Source organism: Carassius auratus, chromosome 20, assembly GCF_003368295.1.
Source record: "Carassius auratus strain Wakin chromosome 20, ASM336829v1, whole genome shotgun sequence".
NCBI lineage: Eukaryota > Metazoa > Chordata > Actinopteri > Cypriniformes > Cyprinidae > Carassius > Carassius auratus.
In genome coordinates this window covers 24,292,067-24,306,677 of record NC_039262.1, presented here as the reverse complement: position 1 = coordinate 24,306,677, position 14,611 = coordinate 24,292,067, and the positions used below count along the sequence as shown (strand labels likewise).

At 37.2% G+C, this 14,611-nt stretch overlaps 1 protein-coding gene across 2 annotated transcripts in view; it reads left to right on the top strand.

Annotated features, from left to right (window-relative positions):
- The first annotated feature begins 491 nt into the window (after positions 1 to 491).
- Positions 492 to 14,611, top strand: part of LOC113121252 (probable palmitoyltransferase ZDHHC14) — a 30,734-nt gene continuing 16,614 nt past the window's right edge. The window contains exons 1-4 of one of the 2 annotated variants that reach the window (XM_026291565.1): positions 492 to 1,677; positions 7,200 to 7,360; positions 9,637 to 9,795; positions 9,887 to 10,024. In XM_026291565.1, the coding sequence (XP_026147350.1) occupies positions 1,424 to 1,677; positions 7,200 to 7,360; positions 9,637 to 9,795; positions 9,887 to 10,024 (712 nt within the window). In that variant the 5' untranslated portion in view covers positions 492 to 1,423. The remainder of the gene's footprint in view (positions 1,678 to 7,199; positions 7,361 to 9,636; positions 9,796 to 9,886; positions 10,025 to 14,611) is intronic. The other variant, XM_026291566.1, reaches the window with a different exon arrangement.

The following is a 14,611-nucleotide window of genomic DNA, read 5'->3' as shown; positions in this document are numbered from 1 at the left end:
TAAGCGTGCCTGCTGTTATATTCTTACTCTTAAAGTGTATTAATAATTGAGACATGATTATAAGAATAAAAACTAAATTCAAATAATGGCAGAGTAACAACAGGACTGTAAGGATTTGTGTTGTGCTGATATCCGCAGTTCTGTTTTTTGTTATATTTTTCATCATGACAAAACGAGATTTTCAAACTCATAATGAAGTGAAATTTGATGGAACTAGATATGTGTCGGCGAGAGGAAGACTGAGATTCAGTTCGGCTACGTTTAAAACCGAGTGAGCTGCCTACCTAGACAACATACGGGTCATCACAGGCAGAGAGGGAGGAGTATGATCTTAATAATCAGTCTTTTAAAATGTTTATGTTTTTATATTTTATTATTACAATATTTAAAAACATTCTAAAAAAATATTATTGTTCTTGTTTTTATTGATGCTACAACATAAGCACAAAAGCGCCTATACATATGCTGTCTTGAGATCCATTTTTAAAATGGGTCTGTGTCAAAAGTTACCCACTTTTGAAATACATTCCCCTAAAAGGAGTGTAGCGTATGCTGGCAATTCACTCTTTTGAGACATGCTCAAAAATGCTTTCTATGGTCCCCAAAAAACGTGGTCTAGTTTTGCAGCACACTGGGGCACATACTCGAAATGCTGTACTGACATATCACTAGGTTTTAAACCGTAACACCCAGATATGCTGTCTACGTAGACAGCTGGCTATGATTTGAGACGGCGCCGCTGTTTATAGGGTCATCGTGTGTTGTTCACGCTGGGATCCACTCCATCCACATTCAGCGCACATCGATCCTTCCTCTCTCTCTCCTTCATCATCGATACAGATGATTAAACAGACGCCTCTGTTTGTTTGCTGTTGTGTTGCGATATTGTGCATGCGGCGTCAGAACTAGATTTGTATCGTGCTTTACGAGAACATCGGAAGAACGCTCTTAACGTGATGTTCCAAATGTTTGGAGTGGATTTGGTTGCTTCTGAATCGCATTAACGGAGTTACAAGCTTTAAGACGCCCGCGGACAAAGCGACATTTCTGGGCATGATGTCCACATGCCTCTGTGTCCTGGAGCGCATCCTGTTGTGTTGAGGATAGACATCTGCAATGAAGGAGTTCTCCAAACAAACATGTAAACCAAACACGCGGATCTTATTTCTTTCCCATGGTTTCGGATGCACATATTAGCAATGCATTTAAAACATTGAAGATTTCAATGCAAAACATGGAGATAAGAAAATGGTTTGTTTCTTGGTTACAGTGCCATGATTTTCTTTGACTGGGCTGTGTAATGCTTCCTTCATCAGATCAGAGATGTTTCTTCAAGATCCAGCTGTCTCGTCAGTTCCTTGAGGACGTTTAATTCTGATTCACTTGTGTTGCTTTAAAGTTGTGTTTTATTGCTGGTGGGTAGATGACAGGCAACATGCATCTCGGAGTAGAGGAGCCCATCCGAGAGTGCCAGTACAATCAGATCTGCACACACAACTCCTCACCCATGGACACGCCACACACCAAGAAGAAGAAGATCAAAAGGAAATGGCAGGTTTTTCCTGGCCGAAATAAGTTTTACTGCAACGGCAGGATCATGATGGCAAAGCAGACCGGGGTCTTCTATCTTACAACGGTTCTCATTTTGGTGACCAGTGGCCTCTTCTTTGCCTTTGAGTAAGTACATTGAACCACTCGATTCAGTGTCTTCTCTCTACTCCAGACATTAGCAGAAACGTTTGTATACGCTCTTAAAAATAAAGGTGCTTAAAGGGTTCTTCACAAGGAGACCACAGAAGAACCATTTTTGGTTCCACAAAGAACCATTCAGTCAAAGGTTCTTTGAAGAACCCCCACTTTCTTACCTTTTATAATCTGAAGAACCTTTTTTCCGCCACAAAGAAACAGGTTCTTCAGCTGTTAAAGGTTCTTTATGGAACCATTTAGACAAAAAAAAAAAGTTCTTTCTATGGCATCGTGAAGCACCTTTATTTTTAGGAGTGTATGGGATAATGAAGAACCTTGAAGAACCATGGAGCCTTTGCATTGAACAAGTGAAAAAAAAGGTTCTTCACACAAACAAGATATATATCTTTCCTTGGGGAGCCCAAAAACATTGTTTGATGGCATTGCTGTGAGAAAGAAGCGTCCCATGAGAAAATAACTAGTATTTTTGAAAGCACCTCAGAGCAATACCATGGTATGAATACAGAAATAATTCAGTAGCAATATAAGCAACTGATAGCATCACTGTACACTACAGTACTGTTTTGTTTTTGACTTTGGAGTGATCATTATGATTACTGATGATAAAGTCCAAAAGTGGGAAGTGCTTTCAAAATTGAATGACTTCTATATCCCGCTTTCATGAAAGACACTAGACATTAATGGTGTAAATATGCAAACACAAGCTGTGAAAGATGCTTCAGACAAGAGAGCCTTGTTCTCAGGGTTTAAAAACCCAATGCTCTTCATTACTCGAGGCATGTTTGCCCGTAAGCCTCCACTGGTTGTTAAGAGAATCTCTTTGGAGAAGGGGACGTGTGGAGCGGAGGTTTCCAGTGTCCCATCCCCCATCACCAAGCCCCATACATTCCATACCACAACTTCCAAAACATCGTCGTGGTGCGGCCCTGTTTCCATGGCGACGGTTTCCCTTTCCCGATCTCTGTGTTCTTTTGGAACAGCCCGTGTCTCCTAGGAAACAGCACGAGGACCCAGCCCACAGTTGTATTTTCTTTGCTCTAGGGTTAGCCTTGTCATGCTTTTTTGAAATGATTATAAAGTCATTCCAGAGGTTTTGGGATCCATTAAACACGGATAGCTGAAACCACAGACGGAAACACACTAACCGTGCTGGGGAAAGGCAGTTGGTTTGTTGCGCAGTTCAGCACAAAATGTTTACTCGTAAATCATATCAAGCAAAGAACGATGACATTTATGCTTTTATTCAGCAAGATGCATTAAAATGATACAAAAAAAATACACTAAAAAGAGGTAAACTTTGTAAATCTCTTTGTAAACTTTGTATTCATTAAATAATCCTGAATTATTTTCAAATTTGATAATAATAAGATATGTTTTTTGAGCATGTGACACTGAAGACTGAAGAAATTATGCCGGAAATTCAGCTTTGCATCACAGGAATAAATTACATTGTAAAATGTATTAATGGTTGTTTAAAATTTAAATAAGATTTAATAATATTACAGTTTTTGACTATTTTTGATCAAATAAATGATGGATGGATGGATGGATAGATAGATAAAATAAAATAAAATAAAATAAATAAAAAAATACAAAAAACTTACAGATTCCAAACTTTTGACCAGTAATGCATAATGTTTTAGTCGTGTGGCTATACTTTTAAAAAAATGTGCAGTTTTGTTTTCTTTATCCCAGTGTAACGGTTTGTTCCAATGTCAGTAGTAATAAAAGTTGTAATCAATATCTCAAATGCATGTACATTTCCTTTAAAGAGAAAATATGATGTAATCCTCTGCAAATTTGTCTCTTGATAAACAAGCAGATAAAAATACATCTACAACAAACAATCTGAAAATGGATAGACAAATCAGTTTTGAGTTTCTTGACATCTCTAAATTCAGCAGCACAGTTTCTTTAGTCTAGACTTCAGACTTTGGATTTCAGAAAAACCTCAGTCTCCATTTGTACAATGTGACTTGATAATAGACTGCAGCGACCCTGTAACCTCTCAGTCTGTCATAACAACCTCAAAACTGTTGAGACCCCCTTGAAGACCCCTTCACAAGGAATCTTTAGAGCTGGAAAGCGAACAGTGATCTAGAAGCAGTGCTAAACACAATGTAGCATTCTTATAAGGTCCCTCAGGGGATGGCGATTTGAACATGCTATAGTCGATAGCATCTGACCATTTCGGCTAATTCAGTTGCTCTTAGTTGTGTTTAGCCAACTAGCAGCCATCAGGTTGCAGTGCTGACCATTTTTAAATGTTTATGTTTTGGAGTCTGAATATCATTAGACATTGTGGCAGACAGATTGTGGGCCTTGTACCACAGACCATTTGCTTATGCTTCGAAACAGATGGTGGTACATTTCATTAACTTTTAAGTGTTCTGAACAGCCAATCTGGATTAAATTTTGTATATTTTTATCCCAAATCCACCAAAAATGCATTCAGTTTAGATTAATATCATGTGGCTTATTCGTTGGTGATATTCACACCCTGTTATTTTATCACTCCTGTGTTTGACTGTCACTTTGGATAAAACGTCTGCTAAATGCATAAATGCAAATGTATTGTCTTATAATTTATTATATAACATATGGGTAACCGTTTATTTTAAAGTGACGTAGTTACATGTTACATGCACTTACCTTTATTAATAACAGTAAATTATGCAGAATTACAAGTAACTAACCCTAAGCATTACCTTAACCCTAAGTACATGTGGTTGATTAATGACATTATCTTGAATTTGGGAGGTATTTTTATTCATTTAGGTGGCCCCAAGCCCCAGATATTTATTTCTTACCATTTCTCGGTACTTAATTTTGTAATTACACTGTAAAAATGTCACCATAAAATGCTGTTAAACGATTAATTGCGATTACTTGCATCCAAAATAAAAGTTTTTGTATACATAATAAATGTGTGTGTACGGTGTATAAATACAAACACATGCATGTATGTATTTAAGAAAAATATGTAGTTTATATATTAAATATATTTATTTATATAATATAAAAAAATTTAAATATTTTGTAAATATATACTGTATGTGTGTGCATTTATATATATACATAATAAATATGCATGACACACCTACATATATAAAGTAAACAAAAACTTTTATTTTGGATAAATCGTGATTAATCACTTGACAGAGCTACTTAAAATAAAGCGTGGCCAACAGATGTTCTTGTCCACTGCACAACTATTAAAATAACTGTACACATCCAAGACTACATTTATAGCTGAAGAATGCATTTGCTTAATAGAATATGATTTTAATTAGTGCTAAATGATATTGACCAGAGTAATAAATCTGCCCATATTTGGCCAATTTTATATGATCAGTATTGGCTAAAAACGCTGTTTGCTCAGCTGGTTTTAAATTGGCATTGGATTTCCTTTGTGTCAGATCCAGAATCTACCAACAGTGTTGTAAATTAATAATTCACACAATTTCTGTTTGAAATTTTTTGTTGAGTTTTCAGAAAAACAGTCTTAAGACAAGTAAGATTACATTTTTTTGCAACTTTGAGTCTCAATTGTTTTAATAAACTGCATTAGCCTGTGTCTCATATACAAACCCGATTCCAAAAAAGTTGGGACACTGTACAAATTGTGAATAAAAACAGAATGCAATGATGTGGAAGTTTCAAATATCAATATTTTATTCGGAATACAACATAGATGACATATCAAATGTTTCAACTGAGAAAATGTATCATTTTAAGGGAAAAATACGTTGATTTTAAATTTCATGGCATCAACGCATCTCAAAAAAGTTGGGACAAGGCCATGTTTACCACTGTGTGGCATCCCCTCTTCTTTTTATAACAGTCTGCAAACATCTGGGGTCTGAGGAGACGAGATGCACAAGTTCAGGAATAGTAATGTTGTTACATTCTTGTCTAATACAGGCTTCTAGGTGCTCAACTGTCTTAGGTCTTCATCTTCCTCTTTATGATGCGCCAAATGTTTTCTATGGGTGAAAGTTCTGGACTGCAGGCTGGCCATTTCAGTACCCGGATCCTTCTTCTATACAGCCATGATGCTGTTATTGATGCAGTATGTGGTCTGGCATTGTCATGTTGGAAAATGCAAGGTCTTCCCTGAAAGAGACGACGTCTGGATGTGAGCATATGTTGTTCTAGAACTTGGAAATACCTTTCAGCATTGATGGTGCTTTTCCAGATGTGTAAGCTGTCCATGCCACACACACTCATGCAACCCCATACCATCAGAGATGCAGGCTTCTGAACTGAACTGAACTTGGGTTGTCCTTGTCCTCTTTAGTCCGGATGTATGGGACATGGCGTCCCAGTTTTCCAAAAAGAACTTCAAATTTTGATTCATCTGACCACAGTCCATTTTAAATGAGTCTTGGTCCAGAGAAAACGCCTGCACTTCTGGATCATGTTTAGGTATGGCTTCTTTTTTGACCTATAGAGTTTTAGCCGGCAACGGCGAATGGCACAGTGGATTGTGTTCACCGACAATGTTTTCTGGAAGTATTCCTGAGCCCATGTGGTGATTTTCATTGCAGTATCATTCCTGTATGTGATGGAGTGCCGTCTAAGGCCCGAAGATCACGGTCATCCAGTATGGTTTTCCAGCCTTGACCCTTACGCACATTTTGCACAGATTGTTCCAGATTCTCTGAATCTCTGGATGATATTATGCACTGAAACAGAAACTCCTTTCTGATATTGCTCCACTATTTTTTGCCGCAGCATTGGGGGAATTGGTGATCCTCTGCCCATCTTGACTTCTGAGAGACACTGCCACTCTGAGAGGCTCATGTTACTAATTGACTTAATAAGTTGCAAATTGGTCCTCCAGCTGTTCCTTATATGTACATTTAACTTTTCCGGCCTCTTATTGCTACCTGTCCCAACTTATTTGGAATGTGTAGCTCTCATGAAATCCAAAATGAGCCAGTATTTGGGATTACATTTCAAAATGTCTCACTTTCAACATTTGATATGTTTTCTATATTCTGTTGTGAATAAAATCTAAGTTTATGAGATTTGTAAATTATTCCATTCCTTTTTTACTCACAATTTGTACAGTGTCCCAACTTTTTTGGAATCAGGTTTGTATATCGGTATATGTGAGCAAACTACTTGCAGAGTCGAGTCACCTTTATTTATAACAATACAGATTGTGTCGAAGCAGCCTTGCAGGATAGACACAGGAAGTGTTTTTTACAGTGCTGTTTTGGTGACGCTAACACTCAACTATACAATACATATATATCTACAATACAACACAACTAAAGTATTTATTACATTGTAATAACATTTTTATAATAATTACATAGCAGACTGACTGTAAATGTTTTTGTCTTTGTTACAGCCAAAAGACAGGATGATAAAAGTTTTGCATGATCACGAGCCCCTCATATCTCATGTATTTACTTCTGGTGGGATTTACTAGCTACACAACATGACCTTCACAGACAGTTTTTCCACTCCCTCTTTTCCAGCTGCCCATTCCTGGCATCAAACCTGACCCCTGCTATTCCGGCCGTCGGAGGAGTGCTGTTCGTCTTCGTGATGGGAATGCTGCTCCGGGCGAGCTTCAGCGACCCGGGCGTCCTGCCCAGGGCCACACCAGAGGAAGCAGCCGACACTGAGAGGCAGATAGGTGGGAGGAACTGCCAAGATGATCGCTCTTTCCTCGTTCTGTTCTTTTCACATTGAGCTGAATATGCAGCCTCCGGTTGCAGGTCTGTGGAGTGCGGGACAGAGAATTCTCCGAGTAAAAGGAGACCGAGAACATTCGATGTTATTCTCTCCTCTCGTCTGACATGAATAATGCATGCTCGCTCTCTCAGGTTTTCCGTCTGCCCAGAGTAATATAAAATCTGCTGAAATATTCATCCCTAGCAAAGATTCAGAGGATGTGTTCATGTTATGCTGTCTGATAGTTTAATCAGTCACGAGTTAATGGTTGTTCATAAGTTGGTTTGGATATTATTAAAGGGCCAGCAAGGAACGCACCCCAAGATTTAACAGCAATTTCTTACTACATTCAGAATTTAACGGTGAAATCAATGCAGGCCAAGCCATTTTATGCCATAACACTACAATTAGTGGAGATTTTCCATGGATATGCACATGTTGATTTAATTCGCTCGCGTATAAATTTGCTGGTTATAATTGAATGGACTCTGGAGTCACTGCTATGAGTTTGCTGGTCTCTCATTGAGGCTGAATTTAGTGGACTCCACTGGTGAGAAATTGAAATGACTGGTCCTGAGCCAGGAAGTGCACTTTAGCTCAGGTTTGTCAGCTCGGGATTTGGAGTTATGTGTCCCTGCTGTTCGCATGAATAATGCAGTAGCAAGTAAACACTGCTGTGAAGCCCAGCGGCGATGTGTGCTGCTTAGAAGATGCACAGCGTGTTGAGGGTCAACCCATTAAAACAATAGTTTCCTCAAAATGAAAATACTGTCATATCTTAAAGCCCATGTGAATTTGTTCTGTGGAACACAAAAGGGAAGTTTTGAAGAAAGCTCCTTTATGGTAATAAAAGACCCATAAAATGTGTCCTTATATGACTTGTGCACAGTTATCCAAGTCTTCTGAAGTCATATGATGGCTTTGTGTGAAACACAGACTGAAATTTAAGTTATTCATATTTGTCATCTTCCTCCTGACAGCCAAAACTGACACCACTGAGGCCAAATTCCATTGGTTCTTTTGTATCTTGTGACCAAACATCATTGCCATCAATAGTGCATTTATTACTGTTTAAAATACTTTTTTTAATATTTTGAAATAAGTCTCTCATGCTCACCAATTCTGCATTTATTTGATCAGAAGTACAGTTAAAACAGTAATATTGTAAAATATTGTTACAATGTTAAATAACTGTTATTTAAAGTTATATTTATTCCAGTAGTGGCAAAGCTGGATTTTCAGCAGTTATTAGTCTTCGGTGTTCAGTAATGATTGTAATATGATGATTTGGTGGTCACATTTCGTATTATTATTATTGGTGAAAGCCGTTGTGGTGCTTAATATTTTTGTGAAAACTGAAACTTTTTTTTCAGGAACTATTTGAGATATATATTTTTTGTAACAATGCAAAATAATTTCCTCTTTTGATGAAGTTAATCAATACTTGGTGAATAAAGCTGCAGTTCAGAGAAAGATTTTCAGTGAATAACTATCTTTTCTTAACACAAAGCTATCTTTTTTTTTTTTTTTTTTTGCTTTATAAAACTTACTATTGGTAGTTTTGTAATACATTAATAGTGATTTTTTTTATATTTTCATTTTGTGTCTAAAAGGTCAGGTCAGGATTTTTGGTCACACTTTAAGGTCCAGTAAACACAATAAACAAACCATTAACTACAACTTTTGCCTCAGTAAACTCCTAATTTGCTCCTTATTAATAGTTAGTGAGGCAGTTGTTAAGTTAAGGTTTTAGGGATGTAGAATATGCTCAGGCAGAATATGTGATTAAAAAGTACTAATAAAAAACTAAAATGTTAATAATAGGCGAATTGTTCTGGTTCAGTATCTGTGACGTGCTGCCATTTGATTCTTCATTGAGTACAAACAACAATGTACAGTAATGCATGTATAATGGATTTCTATTGGCCAATTGATAAATGTTGCTGTTTTGAAAGCACAGCCACAAAACATCATATACACAAGTTATATGCACACTCATACGCTGTACACATATTTGCATTTAGTAATAGGATTTTAAACCCTCTGAAACACCTTCTTCCATTGCAGGTGCTCTTCTGTAAATACCGATTTAGTTTTTACAAACTGAAGGACACGTCTAAATTATTTTCTGTTGTAAACAACCGCGTGACACAGATCTTTAAACTGACATCCTCTTCCATCATGTTTTCAGTTTTCTGCAAGATTGCATGTCTGAATCGGTCTGTTCTGATTTCACAGATGCAACCAACGGCCCGAGCGGCCCAGGGTACAGGCCACCCCCCCGGACCAGAGAGGTGGTCATTAATGGTCAAACAGTCAAACTAAAATACTGTTTCACCTGCAAGATCTTCCGCCCACCGCGGGCTTCGCACTGCAGCCTGTGTGACAACTGCGTGGGTAAGCGTCTGTGTATACTGCGAATACGTTTATATGATAGTCAGCAACATCATGTAGCTACAGAAGAGTTAACATATGATTTTCCCCTCAGAGAGATTTGATCATCACTGCCCGTGGGTGGGCAACTGTGTGGGGAGGAGGAACTATCGCTTCTTCTACCTCTTCATCCTCTCACTCTCCTTCCTCACCATCTTCATCTTCGCCTTCGTCATCACGCACGTAATACTGAGTAAGACTGCCGATCGCCTACTGTCTTATATAACTTCACCCTTCAGTCCCCAAACACATGACAGATCTTATCGTACCTTGTCTTATTTAACAGTGTTCAGCAAAAAAGCTCGGTGTTTTTGCTTTTACCAAACCAGGGTTTGACAGCTTGGGGTTTTTAGGATTTTAATAGAAATGGCTTTTTATTAGAAGATAATATGATGATTACCACTTGGTCTTGTATATTTGTATAGTTTATTTCTGATGCAACAAGTTGGTTAAGTCAAGTTAAATTTAATTGTATAGCGCTTTTCATACACACTGTTTCAAAGCAGCGTTAAAAGAAAGTCATGATTTTCTTTGAATCTGAATTTTCGAATCTTGCCGATATTCGACTGATTGTCGAATCACATGTTTGGGGGCGGGGCAAAATACATTGAGTCAAGTCAGACATTCGACTTACATAATTACTGACGTTAACACACAGGGAAAATGTGTAACGAACACCTCGCAGATACAGACGAGGTAAATTATGTTTTGGTTAACAGATAGTTAACATTAAACGCCACAACATTTTTTTTTCAATAGCGCTCTTATTACAACGTCAGCTTATATGACAGAAGTTATTAATGTTCTGAATTTCTGATTTCAAAGTTGGATATAATTATATAATAAAAAATTTGCCAGTTGTAATATTCATTGCTTTATTTTAGTACACAAGTTAAGTTGGATAAAATTTGCATGCAATTTTATATATCATAGCAGAGATATCATGCGTAGCGATGTAAACAATCATGCAGCTTAGATTTGATGTATAGTATGCATTGCTTTTATCTGAGTATACTGTATTAATACAGGAAAAATAGGATGTATCCAACTTTAACTTTAACAATAACTTTTAATATATATATATATATATATATATATATATATATATATATATATATATATATATATATTGCTGGGCAGTAATATAGTTACATTTGTCAATGATATAGAACATGTAGCTTTTACTGTACTGAAAGTGAACTGGATGTATCTGGGTAAGGTTGGATATGCTTAAAGCAGTTATATAAATTGTTATTAATTTCTTAACTAAATTATTAATTTGTTATGTTATGATATTGAAAATGATGAAACCTTTGAGATTGTGATTTGGTGTAGGGACAAATATAATATAGGGCTCAAGATTTTGATCATATTGCTGAACTTTTTGCTTGTTTTATATGGCTGGCACCAGTTTTTGTCTTCTCAGTGCAACTAGGCAAAATTGAGCTCATTTACATAATCAAATATAATAATTATTTCTAGAAATAACTTTTAAAGGTCAGGTTCCCATGTAACAGACATATTCAGTGTTGGGAGTAATGCATTAGGAGAAATAATTAAATATGGTAAATCACTTTAAGTCTTTAGTGCTGACCTTGGATGATCCAATTCAACTATACTAATAAGCAAATATGACTTCATATAAACATAACTTTTTTTGTTATTGCTAAAGAGTGTTAGACTTTCTTCTTTTGTGTCCTATTCTTCATGCAATCCAGAATGATTTGTTTGAGGTTTGTTTGTTTTCTACTGTACAGACATGAGTTTACATTTCCTTTAGCCTGAGGCGCATTCATTTCTCTTTTTTGTGTGATAGGGTGCCAAAAATATACCTTTTTTATTTTAAAAACAAACGAGCAAGCCCAGCCCACATGAGGAAAAGCAACATAACACATTACTTTCTATAAAAAAAAATCACAATTAGATACTTTGTAGGGAGTAACACAATATTGTAATGCATTACTTTTAAAAATAACTTCCCCAAAACTGGTCATATTCAACCTGTTTCTCTTACAAAACATTTCAGAATTGCACCTTTAAGACCTAGTACTGGTTCTTCATCACTGTATGGTTCAGCTCCTCCTCTCAGCTGTTGACTGGCAGGAGGACACCATGAGGCTGCTGACGAAGCAGTTTGCTCCCTGGGTGAAGTGATGTTTACTGCACAGAACTGATCAATCGGGCCGTGATAGCAGGGGCACTCTGGGGTTGCTGGAGTGACAAATGGCTCCTGTAAGACAGGGCACACTCAGTGCGGCTTTATTTACCTGCGAATCTCTCCTCAGATGCCCTCCAGAAACCATTAGCATTAAACACAGTGGCTGACTTTGAAGCAGTCCAGAAGGTGATTGCATTGAGAGTGTCAGGACAGTGGTTTAGGGATTGGTGCATCATGGGACAGTGACAGCAGTGCACTGAATATAATGTTTTGGAATATTTAATTGCATGATAATTACAATTAAATTAAAATGTATTATTTAAAATATAGTTTTGACCCACTCAAGTAAGCGTAAATACATCTTTTAGTACATCATCTTTCATCATATGTAATTTCATAATAAATTCTATTGTTTTCGAAAGATGGTTCAAGTGTACTGCCGAAAGTACTGACAAACATCTAAACTAAAATATACTTTGAGATGTGCATGTCATGTATTAAAATAGATTTGCAATTACATATTTGAAACAATGAAGTTGTACTATATGAACTGAATAACACTCTACAGTTAATATTATAATCAAGTACTTTACGTGGATTTAGTATTTTAGTACAGTAACAAATTAAGTGGACTTGATGAATAATATGATAAAAGATTATTAAACAATGGTTTAAAATTGTTTTAAATTTAAAATTGTTTTAAAAATGTACAAATTTGACATTATTACAGAGTGTGCTTAGGTATGTTAAGAAACATAGTAATGAAAGTGTACTCTCTTTAAGTACACTAAGTTGCCTTTTATTTCCTTACTATTACACTATCTGCAAGTATATTTGTTTTAAATATATTGTTAAGATTTTAAGTGCACATTCAGTTCAACTAAACAGAATTTTCCACAAGGGAAGACACTGATGCGAATGTTTGGCTAATGCATTACAAACATATTGACGTACACATTTTTGCGTATCATTGACATACTCCAGTAATCAAGGGGGCGATAGAGTACCCTTGATATCGGTGTCATTAAACTGGATGCATTATGATTCAGGTAGCTAGCTATAAACATGCTGACCATAACTTACAGTTTGAGAGAACTTAAGAATCTAAAAGATGAACAAGTAAGCAAGTTACATAAACACTTTGTTACGTAAAAATCAAATACTGACATAGCAGAGCAACATTTTGAAGATAATCTTTCAACTGCTGCTCAGCCATCACAGTAGTAGACCTGAAAGAGAAAAAAGACCATAAAAGTCAGTCTGTGTTAACCGTCACTGTGCTTCTCGTGGTGTTCGTGTTCAGTGCTTAGAATGCAGTGCTGTGAGTTGTGATCTGGCGCATTTTAATGCAAAATAACACATTCAAGAATTTAACCTACACAATCACAAGCAAATAAGTCACTCTTTTAAAATCTGAACAATTTCCATAGCAGTTTCATAACTAGACCGTTGTATGGAATATATGGAATACCCTAACTCCATAATCAGCAGCACAGTCTTGGAGAGGTCATCATCTCGATCCTGACCTTCCCAACAGTGGATGTTAATATCGTCTTGGGTGATCTGATCACAAGTGGTCAGCTGAAACAGATCAGCATTTATACTTGGTAGTAACACGCGTCTCAACAGTGTGTCTTATGAATGTGTGTATTATGTTTTTAATAGAACAAGATGGCGCCGCAGACGGCTGCCTCAGTTTTTGGCTCTCCAGTTTTTGTACAGATTTTTTTTTCCTGTTTTTTTTTTTTTTTCCAAACATGATCAGTTTTACCAGGGTTGAAGTGCTGAACATTCGGCAGTACACCATTCATTATTCGGACGTTTTGCTGAATATAGTAGTTGGTGGAGCAGCGACGTTGATCAAACGCTTTAGGACGCGCAGATGGGTGAAGCGAGCCGGCGTGCTTCTGAAGCTTAGACAGCGCAGATTCAGAATAGCGCTGCCTAGCATCCATCTGGCGAATCTCTGCTCTCTACATAACAAAAAGGACAAACTGCTTCTGCTCTCCTGGACAAATAAGGATTTTTCTACTGCTATGTGTTTCATTGATTTTTTTGAAATTTGATTACAGTGGCTAAGAGGAACTACACTAAAAAGCTAGAACTCCAGTTTTCTGCCAATGATCCTGCATCAGTGTGGAAAGGACTGAAAGACACCATCAACTGCAAGATACCATCCCCCTGCACTGAGGCACTTGCTGAAGACCTACATGAGTTTTACTGTAGATTTGAAACTCCCAGTCTAACACTCTACAACCGCTCCGAACATCTCTCCACACAGCCTCCTGCAACCCCCTCTCCCCAACTCTTGCACTTCAGATCAGTGAAGATGATGTGTGGTAGGTCTTCATAAAGAACAAAGGCATCAGGCCCTGATGCTGTGACACCAGTATGTCTGAAAACCAGTGCTGACAAGCTGCCCCCCATCTTCTACAGATCTTCATATCAGTGGAGCTGTGCAAACTCCCTGTCTGCTTCAAACGCTCTACCAGTGACTCTAAGGTCTATGGTCATGAAGACATTTGAGAAGTTGGTGTTAGCGTATCTGAAGGACATCACTGGACCCCTTGAAGTTTGCTTATCGAGCAAACAGGTCCGTGGATGGACATGGGACTGCAATTC